Genomic DNA, 22,991 nt, shown 5'->3' on the forward strand with positions numbered 1-22,991 from the left:
ATGCAGACTTTGGGTCAGTAAGGAAAAACAACAAACATTCCACTATTCATCCACTATGGGCAAAATCTGATGATCAGATTCGACTAAGCAAATCCTTAGTCGGGCGCCCCCCTAGACGGTACAAACTAAAGCCGTCAAGATGATGCTGTTATGGAGAAGAGTCCCAAATGACCACGTTGATAACGTTAGCTTGTTTGTGTTTGTGTTGTTCAGTTTAGCAGTGAGAACGTTTTCATGTTCAGTGAATTTTGGCTTTGCTATCATTCATGGAGAGGGACCGCCGGACAGCTGGAGTCATGTGACCGAGGTTTTCCCCACAGCAATCACTGAATCAAGGATTCTCCTCCTCCTCCTCTCCTCATCCATGTTGTCTTTCTGGTCCTCTGAAAACCTCTGACCTGTTGACTCCAGGCCTGGCTCCGCTCATCATGACAGTTTGTTGTTGTAGTTCACACCTGCCGGATCAGGGACGGAGCCGGTACGAAACAGAGTGGATCCAGTGGAAGTTAACACATTGACTAGAATAGAAACCTATCAGATCTGATGCTGTGACTGATCTGAGACGGACTGGGAACAGGTCTTGCTGGTGGTTGCTGTACGAGTGTGTCTGTAACGTCTTGTAATCTTTGCTAATGTAAGCGATGACACTCCCGATGCTTCATCCATACAGAAACAGAAATGTGTCCCTCTGCTGGGCAAACAGAAGCTAATGGACTAAAAGAAACCGCCCCACTTCAGCCAGCTTAATCTGAACACACACACACACACACACACACACACACACACACACACACACACATACACACACACACACAAACACACAGTTAGTGGAACATAACCGACTCAAAGGTTGCTTTCACGCTCAAGATCTGCTAACACACCGCGACTTTTAATGGACATCAACACAATACACACTCATTAGTCAACACTAAGACACACTCCTCCCCTCTGAGGCCACAGCTGGTGGAGCTCTGCAAACAGATGGACACACACACTCACACGCACACACACACACATACACACACACAGAGAGACTCAGAGGGTCTGTATTGTAGCAGCACAAAGAGCAGCTGGTATTTAGTACCTGCTGTAATGATGTTAGACACCTCATGAAGTCACAAAGACGGACAGAGAGGAGGAAGAGGAGAGGGAGGAGAAGTTAGAACAATAAAGAGAGGGGGAGGAGGAGGAGGAGGAGGTTGATGAAGAGGGTTAATCTATTGGCTCTCAAATGTTGACTCTCAGTGAACTCTCAGTGAAAACACTCGTTTGTCAAAGAGTAACAGGATGTCTGATTGGTGTTTTTATTCAGTTTAAAAACAGAGAGATCGACTTCTCGAGCGCTAGAGGTGTATTCTGTCGTCTGAGGTTCAGAGGGAGTTTCAGGGATAGAGAGAAAAACTGATGGAGGACAAAACACCTGAACACAGATGGTGTTAAATATGACTGAAAAACATCAGTCCAATTCTCTCCATCCATCCATCCATCCATCCATCCATCCATCCATCCATCCATCCATCCATCCATCCATCCATCCATCCATCCATCCATCCATCCATCCAATTAACCATTCATCGATCAGTCCATCCATCTATCCATTGGTTGGTCCAATCGATTATCAATTCCTTTATCCTGTGCATCCATCTTTCCTTCCATCAGTCCATGAATCCGTCCATCCATCTATCTAAACCATCTACCCATCCATTAATCTGGACATCATTCCATTTGTCCATCCCTCCATCCATCTTATCATCTACCTCCAATCCCTCCAATCCCTCCATCTGTCCATCTATCCATCCTCCATCCTTCTATCATCCATCCATCCATCCATCCATCCATCCATCCATCCATCCATCCATCCATCCATCTTATAATCTATCTCCAATCCCTCCAATCCCTCCAATCCCTCCATCTGTCCATCTATCCATACTCCATCCTTCTATCATCCATCCATCCATCCATCCATCCATCCATCCATCCATCCATCCATCCATCCATCCATCCATCCATCAGTCCATCAGTCCATCAGTCCATTCAGCTATCTATCCGACCGTCTTTCAATCCATCTTTTTATTCATCTATCTAAACAGCCATCCATCCATCCATCTAGCCATCTAAACATCCATCCATCCTCATCCTCATCATCATCATCACAATCCTCATCATCATCATCATCACCATCATCATCCTCATCATCATCCTCATCATCATCCTCATCATCATCATCATCATCACAATCCTCATCATCATCATCATCATCATCATCATCATCATCATCCTCATCATCATCATCCTCATCATCATCCTCATCATCATCCTCATCATCATCCTCATCATCATCATCATCACCATCATCATCCTCATGATCATCCTCATCATCATCCTCATCATCATCCTCATCATCATCATCATCATCACCACCATCATCCTCATCATCATCATCATCCTCATCATCATCATCATCCTCCTCTTCATCATCCTCATCATCATCCTCATCATCATCATCATCATCATCATCATCATCCTCATCATCATCCTCATCATCATCATCCTCATCCTCCTCATCATCATCCTCCTCATTATGATTTAAAAGAATCAGAAGGTCGACACGTCTCCAACCAGGTCAGAGGCAGAGAAAAGCTGGCCCATTAGCACACACATGACAGCTGATGTGAGGCGGTTAAAGAGAGAAGTGATCCAGACCTGCTGAGCGCGCACACACACACACACACACACACACACACATTCACAGAAACACACGCACACACACACTCAGTTTCAAAACTGCTAATTGAATTTCATGGTCTGTCTTTGTCACGGGCTCGCCACCTTCTGTTACTGTTGTAATGCCGTGTAGCTGTGTGTGTGTGTGTATGTGTGTGTGTGTGTGTGTGTGTGTGTATGTGTGTGTGTGTGTGTGTGTGTGTGTGTGTGTGTGTGTGTGTGTGTGTGTGTGTGTGTGTGTGTGTGTGAGAGAGAGAGTGAATGAAAGTGTGTGTTTATTAAGGGGGGGGTCTATGAAATGGCTCTTTGGCAACAAATGGCTCTTTTGAGCGGCGGTGTGTATGTGTGTGTGTGTGTGTAGGTAATAGACAAGCCTATATACTCCTAAACAATGGCGCCCCTCCCCCGGCGATGGTGGTGGTGGTGGGGGGGGGTTCGGAGGATCAAGGCCTTTACAGCCCATGAATTCATTACGCCTGCTTTCTGGCCGAGGAGGCGCGCTGCCTCGTCTTTATCGCGCTGAAATGAGCAATAAAAGAGGCTTAGGGAGGTGATGGGGGCGACGAGCCGGGGGGGGGCGGGTGACAAGGCGGGCGAGGGGTGACAGGAGTCGGGGGAGTTTGAGGGTGGATTTACGGAGACAAGAGAGAAACTTTTGTGGAGGAGGAGAAGGAGAAGAAAGGAGGAGAGTGTGGAGAATAGGGAGTGACGGGTGGGCTAATCTGGTATCCATCTGCTGCTGCTCGTATTCATGACCCCCCCCCCACCTCCAAACAGAACCTCTAAATGACACCACAACATCGGACTAAATGTTTTTAGACAGGGGGCTTTGTCAGCGACACCCCCTCAGCACCCCGGCCCGCTGTGACACAAAGACCCCGCCCCCCCCAAAATACTTAATAATTAGATTAAAAGTTGAAATAGATGAAGTGTGTGAGTGAAAGGAGGCTGTACGCTGCCTGTCTGTCTGCCAGTCTGACTCAGACCACTCCCTCCTCCAAGCTCCAGTCCTCTCCCAGCTGCACTCTCTGATGATGGATTTAAAATAAAGACTGAATGAAGTCCTCTGAACCGAGATGAAGGTCAAACTCTCCCGGAGGTGTTTTCTGATCACGATATCTTAAAGTATGTTTAAGAAGCAAGGAGTCGAACCAGCAACCGCTGTGTGTGGAGCAGAACTGGCAACGGCCCAATTCCACCTGATCCGTGTCCGGTCTGTCTCCGATCCATCACGGCACCAGATCTGATAGGTTTCTATTCTAGTCAATGTGTTAACTTCCACTGGATCTGCTCCGTTGCGTTCCAGCAGGTCAGAGCCCTCTGGATCAGATACACAAGACTTCTTTTTCTGCCGGAGCACGACGCATTAATCTCAACAGAGCAGATGGAGCGGGACAGGAAGTCAGGTTTCACCAAAACAAAATGAAAACATCCGGTTAATTTTCAGAATCAAACACTCTGTGTTATCACCAGATCGTATTTCACTTAACTACAACAACAAACCAAAGTCATGATGAGCGGAGCCAGGCCTGGAGTCAACAGGTCAGAGGTTTTCAGAGGACCAGAAAGACAACATGGATGAGGAGAGGAGGAGGAGGAGAATCCTTGATTCAGGGATTATGGCAGGGAAACCTGGGTCACATGACTCCAGCTGTCCGGCGGACTCTGTATATCAGTCCAAACACCTCTACTGAACTTTTCTTTAACCTTTTTTCCAGCCTCTATAGTAAGAGAGAGAGAGAGAGAGAGAGAGAGAGAGAGAGAGAGAGAGAGAGAGAGAGAGAGAGAGAGAGAGAGAGAGAGAGAGAGAGAGAGAGAGAGAGAGAGAGAGAGAGAGAGACTTTAGCTGCCGTAAAACATAGAAACTCTCTGTAGCTCCTGAGATGTGAGCGGTCGTTCATCCCTTCAAAGTGAACTACGCTTCCCGTTCATGAGTTTCACACTGAACCGTTCAGTGGACTTCATCTATGAGCTGAGGAAGCCGAGTGAAGGGCTCGAACAGCAGAGAGAAGAATAAAAGTCAGGGAGCAGACGGAGCAGCGAGTGGAGGCTGTAATGAACTGGTTGTTGTTGTTGTAGTTGTTGTTGTTGTTGTCTCAGACTCAGGCGTCTCTCGGCAGCAGTGGAGCTGATCTAAAGTGGAGGAGATTGAAAAAGAGAGCAGACAGATGACATTTTGTGTTTTCCCAGCAGGAGGTAAAGACTTTACTGCACTTTAATATCACTTACAGAGATGGAGCCGCGCTGACGGAGCTGATGGTGTGTTCTGTGTGAAATCAGGCTGTTTGTATTCAGTTTGACTTCGATCAGATAAACATGACTCCTCTTCATCCCCTCCTCCTCCTCCTCCTCCTCCTCCTCTCCTGATCTCATCTTTCCTTCTGTCTCCATCCTCCGCTGCTCTCTTGTTCTCAACACTTTTCCGTCTCTATTTTCTACGAGCTCCTCGTTCACATTGTTCACATCCTGTTAGACATCAGGAAGAATCAGCACCATCCAGGCCCTGACCCTATCGCTCCTGCAGATTGATTATGCATGCAGAAAAAGGGGGAGCGACCCCGCCAACCCTCTGGACAGTGATCGCTTTAGCACCAAACACCAACAAACGTTCTCCTCAGACTCTCTCCAAACAGAGCAGGTCTAGACCCAACATCAAGACCGGATCAGATCCAGTCCCATCTTCCAGACAGGACTCAGTCTGATCTCATCTTAATCCACCATGAGCAGAGCACTTTGCAGCATTTAGCAAGTTACAGTGGCAAGGACAAACTTCCTTTAACAGGCAGAAACCTCCAGCAGGACCAGACTCATGTTAGACACACATCTGCTGAGACCGTGTTGGAGAGAGGGATAGAGGGAGATGAAGAAAGAGAGAGAGATGATAGTGGGGAGACGGATAGTAGTAGTTGTAGCAGCTGGAGTCTGGCACGTCCACAGCAGTAGAGATCTAGAGGAACCTACGAGACAAGGGAGCTCAGGGACTCCAGAAAGGTCTAAGAAAAGAGAAAAGAGAGGAAGACCAGAAGAAAGAAAAAGAGGAGAATAAATGGTGAAGGAATGACAGGAGAAAAAGACGGGATGAGAAAAGGAGACATAAAGGATGAAGAAACATGGAAAGAAAGAAGAATGGAATGAAAGAATGAAAGAAAGAAAGAAATAAGAGTGAAAGGAGGAAAGGGAATAATAGAATGAAAGAAAGAAGAAAAAGGAAGACAGAAAAAAGAAAGGATGAATGACAGACCCAAAAAAGGAATCTACGGCAGAGATCCAGAGGAACCTACGAGACAAGGGAGCTCAGGGACTCTAGAAAGGTCTAAGAAAAGAGAAAAGAGAGGGAGACCAGAAGAAAGAAAAAGAGGAGAATAAATGATGAAGGAAAGACAGAAGGAAAGGAGGGGATGGGAAAAGGAGACATAAAGGATGAAGAAACATGGAAAGAGAGAAAGTAAAGAAAGAAGAAAAAGGAATAAAAGAAAGAAAGGACAGCAGGAAAGAAGGAAGAAAAAAGAAAGGATGAATAACAGACCCCAAAAAAGGAATCTACGGCAGAGATGTAGAGGAACCTACGAGACAAGGGAGCTCAGGGACCCCAGAAAGGTCTATGGTTAGTAACTTTAATGGGACAGGGAGAGTTAAAGGAAGAGACAGGGGATGATAGGATCCCAAGAGCTGGTCCAAGCCTGATCCAGCTCTAACTATAAGCTTTATCAAAAAGGAAAGTTTGAAGCCTACTCTTAAAAGTAGAGAGGGTGTCTGCCTCCCGGACCCTGACTGGTAGATGATTCCAAAGGATAAGATGGACAATAGTAGCCTATAGCAGCAGAGCATATATGAGGAGATGGACTGTTCTTACACACACTGCCAAGTCCCTAATTTTCTAATCCTGCATGGACAGATTCTTCATCTCTGTGCAGACTCTGTTTATAGAAACGGCTGAGGATGAGTCATGAAGTGCGGGAGACAGTGGAGGTTGATTCAGAGATTATTTAAGAGCCCACTTTCTCAGTTCTAGTATTTAAAAGTCTGGAAAAAATAAAAAAATATATCATCAAATGTGACTTCTGTGAATCTGAAACTCAAAACTTTCTATCTGGGCGTTGAAGTGAGGTTCAGTCAGCGCGCTGATTCTTCTCTGTAGTGATCATGATGGTTAAATATGGATCAATATGTTGATCAAGAGACAGACTTCAGATCAAAACAGTCTCCAGCAGAGACTGATAACCCTCATCATCATCATCATCATCATCATCATCATCATCATCAGTATGCTGCTCTGTGTTTCCTGTTTGAACATGCAGCGTGTTCTGAGCGTGCTCAGTGCACCGAAGGAGGAAAGTTTGAGCTCCATACATTTAGATGTGCCAGGATGAGAGTGGGCGTGTCCCTGCCGTCTCTGTAATGTGTAATGGATTCAGTCCACAGGAGGTCGCAGTAATGACTCGTCTAAAAGCAGCAGCCGCCAGTAATACACACACAGACCCTGAAATATCAGCTGTCTGTCTGGCGCTCTGACGCTCTCTCTGTCTGTCTGATCAGCATCCTTCTTTCTGTCCACATGCAGCCTGAGAAAGAAGATTCTTCAGGTTGGATTTAAAAGATCAGAGTTGAGTGGATTTCTTTGACATGATCAAAACAAGGTCAAAAGATTTAAAAAAGGACAGATCGATTAGTTATTCACGTCCAGGGATTCCTGGTTAATGCGACAGGGTGTGCACTTTTCAGGGGTTCCAGTCTGGTTGCTGTCTCGGTTACATACAGGTATCACAACATGCCAACCTGAGGACGTCCCTTAGACCAGAGTCCTCCTCAGTGCTCTGACCCATGTAGAACCCATCTAGTAGGTTACTTCTTCAGTTTAGTCTCATCCTTGGGTCTGTGGTGATCCATCTCATATGTGGAAGAGTCCATTTCAGACTTTAATCACATTGTGGTTAACATGTTCATGCAGTCAGCTCTACATTAAACGCTTCTGGGGTTTTTGTAGCAGCTGTTTTATTTCTACGAGTACCTCGTGTGTGAAAAGTATGAAAATAAATAAATATATAAATAAATAAATAAATAAATGAATAAATAAAAAATACATAAATAAATAAATAAATAAATAAATAAATAAATAAATAAATAAATAAATAAATAATGTGAAATACAATAAAATAAAATAAATTAAGAGAAAAGCCAAATTAAATTAAATTGAATACAACAAATTAATTAAGTACAAAAACAAAACATAAGAAAAAATATATGTGTTAATAAAATAAAATAATATAAATAGAAAATAAAATAAGATTTGATTAAATAAAAAATAAAAAAAAGAGGTAAAAAAAATTGAGTAAAAAGCAAAATGAAGACAATTCATTTGTAATGTACAAAAACAAAATAAGACAAAATAAAAGAAAGTCAATACAATAAAATAAAATTATTAGGAAATCAAATAATAGAAAAAATAAAATAGAAGCAAAATTAAAAAATAAATTGAATACAAAAAATTAATACAATAAGTACAAAACCCAAATCCAAAAATAAGACAAAATAAATGTGTTAATAAAATAAAATTAAAATAAATAGAAAATGAAATGTGATTAAATTAAAATTAAAAAATAAGATGAAATAAAATAAATTTATATTAAAGCAGAATAAAGAACAAATTGATGACAATAGATTAGTCAAGTATGAAAACAAAATGAAAAAAAATAAATTAAAGTCAATACAATAAAATAATATAATTATAAAATGAAACAAGAGAAAAAAAATAGAAGCAAAATAAAATTAAAATTCAACACAATTCAATAAATTAATAAAATAAATACATTAAATTAAAATAAAAACAATAACAAAATAAGGCTCAATAAAATATCATCTCAGGTGTCTCAGCTGCCTCTGATAATCAGGTTTCTCTGTAACTTTCAATGGGTGAAACATTCTAGCTATCACTAAACTTCACTTAAACTAAAGAGGAGTGAGATTATAATCTCAGCAGACATCATCCCACCACCTGATCACAGAGAGACCATTCACAAACATTACTGTTATCATGTAGACTGTAAGGATGTCTCAGTCTTTAGTTCCTCTGTGTTCAGCTGTCCTCAGACTTCTTCAGTTTTCTAGTTAAATCTCTGAAGCTCAGACGGTGAGTCAATGCTTCGTTTTGCAGACCTCCTCAGTGGGGGGGCGGGGGGCTCGCTCAGGGGTTAAAGATAAAGAGGAGCGAGTATTAGAGTCAAATGGTCCGTGAACTGAAAGCCTGTGTGTGTGTGAGTGAGACTGTGTGTGTGTGTGTGTGTGTGTGTGTGTGTGTGTGTGTGTGTGTGTGTGTGTGTGTGTGTGTGTGTGTGTTCTATGTGAGTGTTTTGCAGGTTTGTTGTCCAATCATGTGGATAATTTCTGTTTTTCTCAGTTCTATTGAACCAAGGTACGATGAGAGCGGGGCCGAGGTGATTTAAAGGATAACTCCGCTTATTCCTGTTGTGTCCTCCACCAGGACTGTCATAACAACATTGTTCTCTCTTAACCTAAACCTCACTCATTGACAGATTCTTCTTTGTCGTATAAACATCAACCGATAAGTTTAGACCCCCGATAAAACAAGTAAGACCCCCGGTGTTTCTGTTTCACAAGTTTCTCTGCTAACCGGATAATTCAAGTCGAATACTTAGGACTCAGAAACAGGCTGACAGTCACCCGTTAGACTGTAACACTGACGTCTGTGGTACAGTACTTGAACGTCATATTGTGACTAAGCTAATGTCAGATAGACAGAAATATGAATGTTAGCACTACTAGAGTAGTCAGCAATATACAGTTGAGGTCAAAATGATTAGCCCCCCTTGTGAAATCAGATAAAACTCTTGATTTCTCCATGAAAATGACCATTAAAAACAAGTGTTTATAGTTTATGTGTTTCCAAAAGAACAAAGACAAATGTTCACTATGTTTGATTTGGATATTTTATTGATGCAATGAATTAAAACAAGAAAAGGTAAAAATGGCATGTCCAAAATGATTAGCCCCCTGGCCCTAAGTAGTCAATAGTGCGCCCGTTCTGATCCACACCGGACAACAACCTCTTCAAGTAGTTCTTTACAAGGTTGGCACATGTCTCTGGAGGGATTTCGGCCCATTTTTCCAATGCAAATTGTTCCAGCTGGTCCAAAATACATGATTTCTGAGCATGGACGTTAACTTTGAGCACCCGCCACAGATTCTCAACAGGATTTAGATCTGGGCTCTGTACGGGCCACTCCAGGACCTTGGTTTTGGTGTCCTTTAAAGGTGACATTTCACGCTTTTTTCATCAACATATATTGGTCTAAGAGGTCCCCAGAACATGTCTTTAAAGTTTATGCTCAAAAAAACACTTTGAAATCAGATTTTGGTCTGCCTGAAAAACCCTCTTCTTATTTTATTTGTTTTTAAATCTTTAAATGGTCTCGCCCCGCCCTACCTCTCTGAGCTGATCCATCTCTACGCCCCTGCTCGGTGCCTCAGGTCAGCTGATCAGCTGCTCCTGGAGGTACCGAGGTCCAAGCGGAAGCTCAGGGGGGATAGCGCTTTTTCTGTCGCTGCTCCCAAACTGTGGAACGATCTTCCTTTAGCCGTCAGACAAGCCCCCTCACTGTCCACTTTTAAAAGTCGTCTTAAAACCCATTTTTATTCCCTGGCTTTCGACTCAGCATGAGACCCTGCTCTTGTTTCAGTGCCTTTTTATTTTTATTTTTCAACTTTATTTTATCTTATTGTTCTTATTGATTTTATGATTTTATTGTTTGTTTTTATCCATTATGTTTCTGTACAGCACTTTGTGTCCAACTGCTGTTGTTCTTAAAGTGCTTTATAAATAAAGTTGAGTTGAGTTGAGTTGAGTCCTCCTCAGAACAGTCTGTTTTCTCTCTGGCCACGCCCCCTCAGGAAGTGGATGTGCCTCGGCTCTCCGGCACGTTGATCTAATGTTTACATGTTGGCTGAATATACACGGCTGCTCACAGACCCGCGTTACTTCAACCCTCTGAATCTGATCCAGAATCTGATCCTGACGGAGAGGCGCCTGCAGCAGGACCTTTCTGAACCATTGGTCACAGATTTAGTGTTTCTTGTTGTTTTATTTATCAGTATGTCGACGTGTGTCTTGGTACACAGCTACGAACATGTAGCTATGTGGCTATGCTAACTAGCGCTAGCACTTTTCCATGATAAATAAAAATCATCCACTAGATCTTCAAATCTGCAGACGTGGGGAGTAAAACCGACCTTTGTGTTTATTAAGACAGCCTACAACTAGCATGCCTCCCTCCTAAGCTCCTTGTTAGCACACATGTGTGCAGGGAATGAAAAACGGAGGAGGGGTTGAGTTGTATTTTATACAGTCTATGGGCTGAACAAGCTCCGAGCTCTGAGTCCGTGACAGACCGGATATTGTTGTTACATAACAAAAACACGGAAAACTGAAACGTCTGGTTTCAGCACACATTTACAGAAAGGTGGAGAAATCAGAACAGGGGCAGAATGGATTCTTTTCATTTTAGGGGGGGTTTGTAGACAGGGACACATATTTCAGGTAGAGAACCATTAAAAAGTGCATTTTGCATGATATGTCACCTTTAAGAACTGTTTGACCAATTTTGACGTAAGCTTTGGATCATTGTCTTGTTGGAAGACCCAGCGCCGACCAAAGCCTAGACTAAGAGCAGAGTTCTTCACATTATCCCTCAAAATGTCAACATACCTTTCTTTTTTCATGATGCCATGCACCCAAACAAGGCTCCCTGTGCCTGAGGCTGCAAAACAGCCCCACAGTACGATGCTCCCTCCACCATGTTTCATTCTGAGGACCGTGTTCTAAGGGTTGAAGGACTCTCCCTTTCTTGGCCAAACATGAACAACATCCATGTGCCCAAAAAGTTCCATCAGACCAAAGGATGGACTTCCAAAACTCATCTTTACCTTCTTAATGTTCTCGGGCAAACCTCAGTCTGACTCTGATGTGCCGGTCTTTGAGTAAAGAGTAAACATCAACTCCAGAGGAGGTCAGGTCAGCAACAATCACCTTGGATGATGTCCGGGGCTTCTTGCTGACATCTTCGACTACTTTCCTCTCCAAAGTTCTTGAAATCTTGTGTTTTCTACCACGCCTAGGTTTGTTTCTAACAGAGTTTGTCTCCTTGTATTTTGCAATGATGCAACATATACAGCTATTCTAGACTCTGTAAAACACCTGGACATGACAGTATAGCCTTCCCCCTTATTATGAGCCTCCATTATCTTCTTTCTGAGCTGAAGACTGATTTCCATCGTCTTTGGCATGGTGAGTATGAGTAGTCTCTCTCAATAACGTGTTCAAGTGCCCTGTTTGGAGTCCCTGAAGTAAATCTCAATGCTGATTGGATGCTCAGGTCTTGTTAGGAAACAAACTGACTGCTCAGGTGTGTTTTAAAAGTAAAAATTCACAGGGGGGCTAATCATTTTGACCACCCCTTCTATATTTGATATAAAGCTATCCTAAAAATGTATTTTAATTGCAAAATGTTCCAAAGCTACTAAAGAACACTGGTGAATGTTTGCTTATATCAAGTTTTATCATTGAGCAGAATTTAAGGAAATTGTTCCAGAATTCCTGGGGGGCTAATCATTTTGACCTCAAGTGTATACAGGTTTTGGAGCAACATACTCTGCCCTCCAGGGAGGACTTTATATATTTCAGTAAAACCACATTCTGCACGTATAACAACAGTATGGCTCTGTAGTGGAAGAGTCCAGGTGCTGAACTGACCGCCTGCAGTCTGGACTTGTCCCCCGCTGAAAACATTTGGAGCATCATGAATTAAAAAAATCTGAAAAAATCCTTTTGGAGGAGCTCAGAGGGGAGCATTTGTTTCTAAAGCTTCTTTATTCTCTTTTATGTTCATCACCATCTCCTCTCTGACCGTGCCCAGAGACGTTTTATTACAGTGTTTCAAAGTGGACTGTGGAGGCTGCAGTCCATGATGCACATTAGGATTAATTCCTGGTCCCCCCAGGATTTGATACATTTCAGCCCAACTCTTTACCAACATTTTCCTCTCTCTCTCTCTCTCTCTCTCTCTCTCTCTCTCTCTCTCTCTCTCTCTCTCTCTCTCTCTCTTACTATAGAGGCTGGAAAAAAGGTTAAAGAAAAGCTCAGTAGAGGTGTTTGGACTGATATTGCAGAGTCCACTGGACAGCTGGAGTCATGTGACCGAGGTTTTCCCTGCAATAATCACTGAATCAAGGATTCTCCTCCTCCTCCTCTCCTCATCCATGTTGTCCTTCTGGTCCTCTGAAAACCTCTGACCTGTTGACTCCAGGCCTGGCTCCGCTCATCATGACTTTGGTTTGTTGTTGTAGTTAAGTGAAATACGATCTGGTGATAACACAGAGTGTTTTATTCTGAAAATCAACCGGATGTTTTCATTTTGTTTTGGTGAAACCTGACTTCCTGTCCCGCTCCATCTGCTCTGTTGAGATTGATGCGTCGTGCTCCGGCATCCGGCACAAATAGAAGTCTTGTTTATCTGATCCGGAGGACTCCGACCTGCCAGATCTGAGACACAGCTGGAACGCAACGGAGCGGATCCAGTGGAAGTTAACACATTGACTAGAATAGAAACGTATCCAGATTGTGACGGATCGTAGACGGACCGGACACGGAGGAATTTGGCCATTACCCATTGTATCTGATGTTTTGATACTAAACTGTTCAACAGGAAGTGACTGAATGCTAACGTTAGCTGTGCACAATCTTAGCAAACAGACCGGTAAATGTGATTATATGTTAACATGATAACAATATTTAAGCTTCCACATCTCAGTGTGATGTCACAAGCAAGATGGCCGCCATGGTAATATGGTCCTCCCACCCCTGCTTGTTCTGAGAAACCTACTCTTCACAACCAGACACCTTTGATTGTTAAAGAAAGCAGGATGAGAGTTTTGGTCTATTAAAAAAAGCAGTTCCTTAAAGTGATTGGCTATACATCTTTGTCCACAGGGGGCGCCAGAATCAACACAAATCAAAAGTCCCTTACTGTAGCTTTAATTGATCTGTTTTTAACTGAAATTTCAACTGCTGTTATGAGAATACTCTGTCTCTGTAGCCAACACACACACACACACACACACACACTCTCTCTCTCTCTCTCTCTCTCTCTCTCTCTCTCTCACACACACACACACACACACACACACACACACACACACACACACACTCACACACATACATTGTTCCCTCTAGATGTTCTATTAAGATGCCCTAATGTTATGGGAGAGAGAATAGCCCCATATGGTCCAACTAACAGGACCCCCTTTATTAGCAAAACACACACAAACACACACACACACACACACACACAAGCAACCACACACACACCCACACACACACATAAGCTACCAGACACACACACACTCTGCAGTGGGTCCTAATGCCACTTAAGGCTGTTAGTGTTTCCTGTTGATGTCCAACAACAGGCTCTTCACAAGCCATCATTTTCCACTCTGCAGAGCTTTTTATACACACACAAATAAAACACACACACACGCACACACACACACAAAATAGAGATACATACACACACACTTAAACACAGACAAAGCAGACGAACAGACAGAACAGGTAGAACATTCAGCCATCAGGAGGAGTCACAGGTGTGTGTGATTTTTTAAAGAAGCGTTTTACTCAGAAACTAAATCAACATTAAAACAGTCTTGTGTCTCTGCGATGTAAAATAAAAGAACAAATGTCTTAAAGGTACAGTGTGTAGTATTCTGCCCAATTTTTCAGCACATACTTAAATGGAATATAATAATCCTAAGGATGTTAAAATTAGTGTTTAATCACCTGAATATAGAAATAATGTAGTTTTTTTAACTAATAATGAGCTTTGTATTCTTACAGAAGTCAGGTCCCCCTTCCATGGAGGCGGCCATCTTTAATACCATGTTTCTACAGTAAAACAGAGCGGACGAACAAACAACTGGTCTCTGGTTGGATGATGAAGAAGATGAAGAATAGAGAAATAATTTGTTGTGATAGACGTTTTTGATGGTAACTACTTGACAAATGGAGGATCATATTCAACATGCTTCACAGGAGCTTCTTGTCCTTGAAGGGCCACCATCGCTCCACCAACAGGAGGGGTGAGCAAGGGAGTGTTTCAATCTAGAATCTGACTGCCAGACACATATTCCCATTTCTACGCACTGTAGCTTTAAGACAATCATAGAAACCAGCGGAAAAAAAGTGGCAACCTCTGGTCTTGAGAAATGAAGCTGTTAAAAGCTGCAGTTCCCTGAGTGTCCACTAGAGGCTGGCTCCAAAAGCCCCGGAGGCCACACCAATTTAAAGAAGACGATCTTTACAGCAGAAATAAACATGTTTACAGCCTGGTTAAAAAAACGGCTTGGGTCTGCGTCGCTAATTTCTCTATCAGCTCACACTGTACGGGGGTGAACAACCTAATAACCCATGTCAATAAAGGAGTCCGTCACATTCTACCTCTGCCTGTTGACACTGTGGTAAAAACGTAAGTGTCTGTCTGGTCTTGAGAGTGGGGAAATAATGACAGTGGTTTTAATTTGCATAATCACCTATTCACTTTACATTATGACGGGGAAGCTGACACACTGGGATCCGGTCTCTCTCGTCTCTCGTCCTGTCCCATTAAAGTTACTAACCATAGACCTTTCTGGAGTCCCTGAGCTCCCTTGTCTCGTAGGTTCCTCTGGATCTCTGCTGCTGTGGACGTGCCAGACTCCAGCTGCTACAACTACTACTATCCGTCTCCCCACTATCATCTCTCTCTCTCTCTCTCTTCATCTCCCTCTATCCCTCTCTCCAACACGGTCTCAGCAGATGTGTGTCTAACATGAGTCTGGTCCTGCTGGAGGTTTCTGCCTGTTAAAGGAAGTTTGTCCTTGCCACTGTAACTTGCTAAATGCTGCAAAGTGCTCTGCTCATGGTGGATTAAGATGAGATCAGACTGAGTCCTGTCTGGAAGATGGGACTGGATCTGATCCGGTCTTGATGTTGGGTCTTTGTTAATAATAGAACATAGAGTACGGTCCAGACCTGCTCTGTTTGGAAAGAGTCTGAGGAGAACATTTGTTGGGATTTGGTGCTTTATAAATAAGTTAACTTTAGGATTTCAGTCTCATTTCATCCTCTATGACTCTTAAGTGGACATCAATATTTGATCCCGATTCATCACTCATGCACCACACCATGGAGTGAGCCTGGCTGTCAGGTGGGTCCTGCTTCAATACCTGATCCTGCAGAGGGTAAGACCACAAACACACAGGGGTGACTCAAATCTTAAAAACCTGATTCAATAAAGGGAGCCAGGGAGATTGACTCTCAAACTCTCAGGAGAACTTTCTCTCACCGTCCTTGATAATCAGAAGAGATGGTTTTACAGATAATCTTTCAGTTTCTATGGGCTCTGTCAGGTGGACTGGTCTATCTGACACCACCTGCCAGGTGTGTGTTGTCCCACAGGTCATCTGATGTCACCGAAGGTCACAGTGAGGTCACAAGGTCACTGCAGGTCATCAGTGACCCTCTGTGTTAAATCTCTCACTCTGATCAATGTTTCATTTGTTTAAACTTTATTTGTTTCCTAACCTCACTCACCTGTTCTCTCACTCTGTGACTAACTCTACAGTCATGTCTGTGTTTAATGCAGTGACTTCCACTACAGAGTCCTGTCTGTTTTCAATGCAGTGACTTCCACTACAGAGTCCTGTCTGTTTTTAATGCAGTGACTTCCACTACAGAGTCCGGTCTGTTTTTAATGCAGTGACTTCCACTACAGAGTCATGTCTGTTTTTAATGCAGTGACTTCCACTACAAAATCATGTCTGTTTTTAATGCAGTGACTTCCACTACAGAGTCATGTCTGTTTTTAATGCAGTGACTTCCACTACAGAGTCATGTTAGTTCTTAATGCAGTGACTTCCACTACAGAGTCATGTCTGTTGTTAATGCAGTGACTTCCACTACAGAGTCATGTCTGTTATTAATGCAGTGACTTCCACTACAGTCATGTCTGTTTTTAATGCAGTGACTTCCACTACAGTCATGTCAGTTTTCAATGCAGTGACTTCCACTACAGAGTCATGTCTGTTTTTAATGCAGTGACTTCCACTACAGTCATGTCAGTTTTCAATGCAGTGACTTCCACTACAGAGTCATGTTAGTTTTTAATGCAGTGACTTCCACTACAGAGTCATGTCTGTTTTTAATGCAGTGACTTCCACTACAGAGTCATGTCTGTTTATAATGCAGTGACTTCCACTACAGTCATGTCTGTTTTTAATGCAGTGACTTCCACTACAGAGTCATGTCTGTTTTTAATGCAGTGACTTCCACTACAGAGTCATGTCTGTTTTTAATGCAGTGACTTCCACTACAGAGTCATGTCTGTTGTTAATGCAGTGACTTCCACTACAGAGTCATGTCTGTTTTTAATGCAGTGACTTCCACTTTTTTTCTCACATTGTTTTCTTTAATGTATTAATATTATTTTTTATTATTATAAAGTCTCAAATGTGTCAGGTTTAACATTATGTAACTTTGTGTAACTTTATTTTTTTCATGTATTAATCCAGGCTCTTACAATTTTTATTTTTAGTCTTTACAGTTTTGTAATTGGTCATTCATCGTCAGGTGAACTGAAAATGAAATACTTGACACAGTTGCTGAAACAAGAAGAGGTCTCATAAGTACTCCGTGTTCCAGTCTAAAAACAGTGTGCTGCTTTAAACCCTCCATACCCAACTACATAACAGCCACACACTCAGAGGTCAAAGGTCAGAGGTCACTGACAGAAACGTCACAGTGACCTCAAACTGAACAGAGACGCTTCTGACTCACATCAGCTGATTTTAAACTCCGATCAATCACTCATCCAACTCTTCTTCTTCCCCCTCTCCAACTTTCCACTGCTCTCCACCTGTGGAGCTGGGTGAAGCACGTGACAGAACGCGGAAGCGGAAACAGAGCAACGAGATGCCAACAGCTGAGCAGCTGCACAGATCCTGTATGAACAGGATGGGCCACTCCGAGGGGAAATAATGTACCAGTAACACATGCAGTCAGCTAACCCGAGACCTGACCTGAAATACATGAGGATTATCAGGTGGTGTTATAACAAAAGCTGTGTCAGTTTCACCTCCTCCTTACTGTGGTTACTGAAACCTTGACCCCTGTTTCCTGGTGTCATTTTATTTTGAATTATACAATAAAAAACAATTTAAAAAAAACAATCACAAATGTTTATTTTAAATCACATATTTAATCTATGGTTTGGCTTGATTTTTTTTTGTTTTTAATAAGATATATTTTTATATAAACCTTTAAATAAATATAGTTTTTTTTGCTGTTTAAAATTGTTGGTTTGACAATGACACACCATTTTCTTGATTCCATTATTCTGCTTTTTTTTTTTAATCAATTATAAATAAGTAAAGAGTGCTGTAAAAAAAATCAAACATTTTAACTGGATTTCCTTCAAATTATGCATTTTGAGATTTTGAGCAGTTGTTTGTTACCAGGTGACCATAAAATCTCTAACAAAAGGTAACATTTTCTCCTACAGCTGTCCAGAAAACTTTGATTCTGTTGTCTTTTTACTTTTTCCACCTTTTTCCTAAAGCAAGGGTTCCCAAACCTTTCAGCCTGCGACCCCCAAAATATAGGTGCTAAAGACTCGCGACCCCCACTGACCCTCAAGGTTATTTAATGTGGATTATTTTCAGCTGGCCTACAGAAAATAACCGTACCTATATGAGCTTGTGTCTGTGTTTCCTGTGCCGTTATGAATTAACCTGCTGCTACTGATGCTTTAGATAATTAACTGTTCACTAACCCTAAACTTAGGAGTCATCTGGCAACAAAGAAAGGCAGAAAACTCATTACATTTTCTATTTTCAAGGTTTTATTTCAAGGTTAGCAACTATTTTTGTTGATATTTTTTTTACTATAATGGGTAAAATGTACTTTATTTAGAAAACTTTAAAAAAAAAAAAAAAAAAAAACATTCTGGGAGACATCCCAGGACCCCCCATTTGTGTCTTGAGTAATATTTAACTCAACATTCATGTTTTTGTTCTTCTATGAAAGAATTGATTGTTCAATAAAGTATTTAAGACTTGATAAAGTGTATAAGTACAAATAATACTTGTATTATTTATTATATGTATTATTTCATCATGTCTGTTTTTAATGCAGTGACTTCCACTACAGAGTCATGTCTGTTTTTAATGCAGTGACTTCCACTACAGAGTCATGTCTGTATTTAATGCAGTGACTTCCACTACAGAGTCATGTCTGTTTTTAATGCAGTGACTTCCACTACAGAGTCATGCCTGTTTTTAATGCAGTGACTTCCACTACAGAGTCATGTCTGTTTTTAACGCAGTGACTTCCACTACAGAGTCATGTCTGTTTTAATGCAGTGACTTCAACTACAGAGTCATGTCTGTTTTTAATGCAGTGACTTCCACTACAGAGTCATGTCTGTTTTTAATGCAGTGACTTCCACTACAGAGTCATGTCTGTTTTTAATGCAGTGACTTCCACTACAGAGTCATGTCTGTTTTTAATGCAGTGACTTCCACTACAGAGTCATGTCTGTTTTTAATGCAGTGACTTCCACTACAGAGTCATGTCTGTTTTTAATGCAGTGACTGCCACTACAGTGTCATTTCTGTTTTTAATGCAGTGACTTCCACTACAGAGTCATGTCTGTTTTTAATGCAGTGACTTCCACTACAGAGTCATGTCTGTTTTTAATGCAGTGACTTCCACTACAGAGTCATGTCTGTTTTTAATGCAGTGACATCCACTACAGAGTCATGTTTGTTTTTAAAGCAGTGACTTCCACTACAGAGTCATGTCTGTTTTTAATGCAGTGTCTTCCACTACAGAGTCATGTCTGTTTTTAATGCAGTGACTTCCACTACAGAGTCATGTCTGTTTTTAAAGCAGTGACTTCCACTACAGAGTCATGTCTGTTTTTAATGCAGTGACATCCACTACAGAGTCATGTCTGTTTTTAATGCAGTGACTTCCACTTTTTTTTCCATTTTTTTTTAATGTATATAATTATTATTTTTTATTATAATAAAGTCTCAAATGTGTCAGGTTTAAGTTCTTAGTATGTTATACAGACCTGTTAACTAAGTCACTTTATTTTTTTATGTTTTAATCCAGGCTTCTACATTTTCTATTTTTAGACTTTACAGTTTTGTAATTGGTCATTCATCGTCAGGTGAACTGAAAATGAAATACTTGTCATAGTTGCTTGTCACACTTTGGGAACCCCTCTCCTAAAGAAGTAATCCTATCTCCATGCACGCACTTCCTTCTGGTCCCTGGAAACCCCTCCAGAGTGAGACCTCTTCCCAGCACGCGCTCTCTGTCGGCAGCTTCAGCTAGCAGCCCGAGCTAATCCTGCTAACAGCTAACGGCTAAGCTAGCTAGTGGCGCTATGATGGCGGAGCTGGTGCAGGGACAGGCCTCGATGAACCAGCCGGGGCTGAAGTCAGACGGCCTAGCCGATGTTTTACAGAGGGCCCGGCAGGTAACAACTCCACTGGGGCTCAGCACACACTTGTTCAGGGCGAAACCGGGTCGTTTACACCGAGCCAAAGCACTTTTATTCGGATTCTCCGTGTTGTGCTGCTGCTATCCTAACTTATGCGCTCCGTCTACACACACTCACACACACACACACTCACACACACACACTCTAGCATGCTAACTAGCTCGGAAAGCAGTTCGGAGTTGGACTTGGGGCCGGTTTCGCACACTTTATCCGAGCTGACACGGTTCCAGAGTTAGTTTAAGGGGAGTTTGTGGAGCTGTCACCCGCAGGGGAGTGCAGTGTGAGCGGGGGGGGAGCAGGACAGAAGTTTGGCCACACGTGTCACTGAGGCAGACAACCTGTTGCGAGACAGAAACACGGTCTAAACGCACCGTGGAGGGACACAACTCTACACTTTTTACTGTGCTTCTGTGACCCACTTTGTGTGTTAGGGGAACCAGGTGGGGGGGAGCAGTGAAATGAGGGTGTTCATACTGTGTTAAAGCCTCATCCGCTTTCCTACAGTTCTTATGAGAGTACTTGGACCCCCCTCCCCTCCCCTTATAGGCTGCTGTTTACTGTAAGTTGGTTAGAAACTAGGCTGGCGTTATGCAACAGCCTCAGAGCCATATACAGCCGAGTGGAGGTGTGTCAGCCTCCTATACAGACACACACAGGTACTCACACACACACTCAGGACGTTTCTTCGCCCTGGTGTGTGTTGCAGTGGGAACCAGCAGGCTGTTCGTGTGTGTGCAGGCTCTTTCTGATAACTCAGGTGAAGTTTGGTTCATGCAGGTGTTTCAGTGTCTCTTTGACCTCACAGGGACTTAATCAAACAAGAAGGCTTTCTGCAGCTAGCTGCTTTATCTGACACGGCAGCTCAGTGCAAATCATTGTTGGACTTTAAGTTACAAACATTTAAAGGAATAGTCTGAGTAGGAATCAGGCTGGAACTCACTCTGTGATCAGATAATGCAGGGGCAGGGTGTGAGGAGAGTAAGATAACCCAGAAGTGACACCTAAAGTGTGCTGTCACTGCAGCACAGAACTGCACAAACCTGCAAAGTAATAACCGCTCCACTTCTTCTACCTTGAATCCTGACGACGAAGCAGAAATGCAGCAGCAGTCATGCGTGTTTGCATTGACAGGATTGATAAGCGACGCAGCGTTCTTGCAACATTCAGGCGTCAAACCTGACCTGTGTTTTTCGTGCACAGAGGTGGTGGCAGGATGTGGTTAGCTTAGCTTAGCATGCAGGGCGCAAGCAGGGAAAAATGGGCTAGCATGGCCCTGTCCAGAGTTCAAGAACATCTTTGAAGCTGTGCAAACCGTGTGAGGGACTCTAAGTAGTAAAGGAAAGTCACAGATACTCCTGTGTGTCACTAGAATCGCAGATTAATCAGCTAATAGTTTAATGTAGGCTCTAAAGGATCCAGAGGAGAACCTTTACATAGTTTAATCCAGATTTAAAGTCTTGCTACTCGAGTTGATTAGGTCTGAATTAAATGTTCTGATTGGATAACTTTTAAAAATCTTGAATCGTGTGAGAGGTCACCCAGCTATAGGTCAAACAAAGGTTCCCACAGGTGTGAGTCGTCATTGATAGCAGTGGATACTGAATGTTGATTGGTGTTGTGTGTTTAACAGCTGTAGGAGTTTAGTTTGGGCATCTGGGATTGACATACTGATGCATTAGAGCCAAATTCCACCAGATCTGTCTCTGATCTGTCACAGCACCGGATCTGATCGGTTTCTATTCCAGTCAATGTGTTAACTTCCACTGGATCCGCTCCGTTGAGACCCGGCTGCGGCTCTGATCAGATACACAAGACCTCTATTTTCCCCGGATGTTGTACCACGACGCATCAATCTCAACAGAGCAGATGGAGCGGGACAGGAAGTCAGGTTTCACCAAAACAAAATGAAAACATCCGGTTAATTTTCAGAATAAAAGACTCTGTGTTATCACCAGATCGTATTTCACTTAACTACAACAACAAACCAAAGTCATGATGAGCGGAGCCAGGCCTGGAGTCAACAGGTCAGAGGTTTTCAGAGGACCAGAAAGACAACATGGATGAGGAGAGGAGGAGGAGGAGAATCCTTGATTCAGGGATTACCGCAGGAAAACCTCGGTCACATGACTCCAGCTGTCCGACGGTCCTGCTCCGTGCAAGTTCTGAAAACGTGTAGTGGTAAATATACTTGACGGCAAAGGACACTACATCCTGCCTGACGGGACGATGGTGAGAATATGTTGCGCGTCTTCAAAGCTATCCACCATTTGTAATCCCAGCTGTCGTCACATCCGCGATAATTTCACAGCCTGTATAATAAATGGACGTAGTCTCCGTGACGTCACCTGTCTGTTCCCGAAGCCAATCGTCGGCCATATTGGAAATGTTGAACTCAACCTAACGTCGCCTGAGCTAGTGTGAGGTAAAGAGGCGGGCCTTTAGCCTTTTTGCTAACAGCTACAGGGTTCCCGTCTGTCAGTCAAGTCAGCCATGCCCTTATTTGGGCAAAACTCGTTAGTTTAACATCTTAAAAAATAACGAGTTATAAATAAATTCACCCCGTACAGTGTGTGCCGATAGAGAAATGAGCTCTTCAGACCTGGACAGTTTTTTGAACCAGGCTGTAAACATGTTTATTTCTGCTGTCAAGATCGT

The 22,991-nt window shown here is 42.6% G+C and overlaps 1 protein-coding gene across 7 annotated transcripts in view; it reads left to right on the plus strand.

Moving 5' to 3' along the window:
* The first annotated feature begins 20,126 nt into the window (after positions 1-20,126).
* The window catches only part of LOC117819588 (far upstream element-binding protein 3-like), a 33,039-nt gene continuing 30,174 nt past the window's right edge, over positions 20,127-22,991 (plus strand). For 3 of the 7 annotated variants that reach the window (XM_034693035.1, XM_034693030.1, XM_034693029.1), the window contains exon 1: positions 20,136-20,312. In XM_034693035.1, the coding sequence (XP_034548926.1) occupies positions 20,220-20,312 (93 nt within the window). In that variant the 5' untranslated portion in view covers positions 20,136-20,219. Of the gene's footprint in view, positions 20,313-22,991 lie in introns of all 7 variants that reach the window. The other 4 variants (XM_034693028.1, XM_034693033.1, XM_034693034.1 and 1 more) reach the window with 3 other exon arrangements.

This window comes from Notolabrus celidotus, chromosome 9 (genome assembly GCF_009762535.1).
Source record: "Notolabrus celidotus isolate fNotCel1 chromosome 9, fNotCel1.pri, whole genome shotgun sequence".
Lineage (NCBI taxonomy): Eukaryota > Metazoa > Chordata > Actinopteri > Labriformes > Labridae > Notolabrus > Notolabrus celidotus.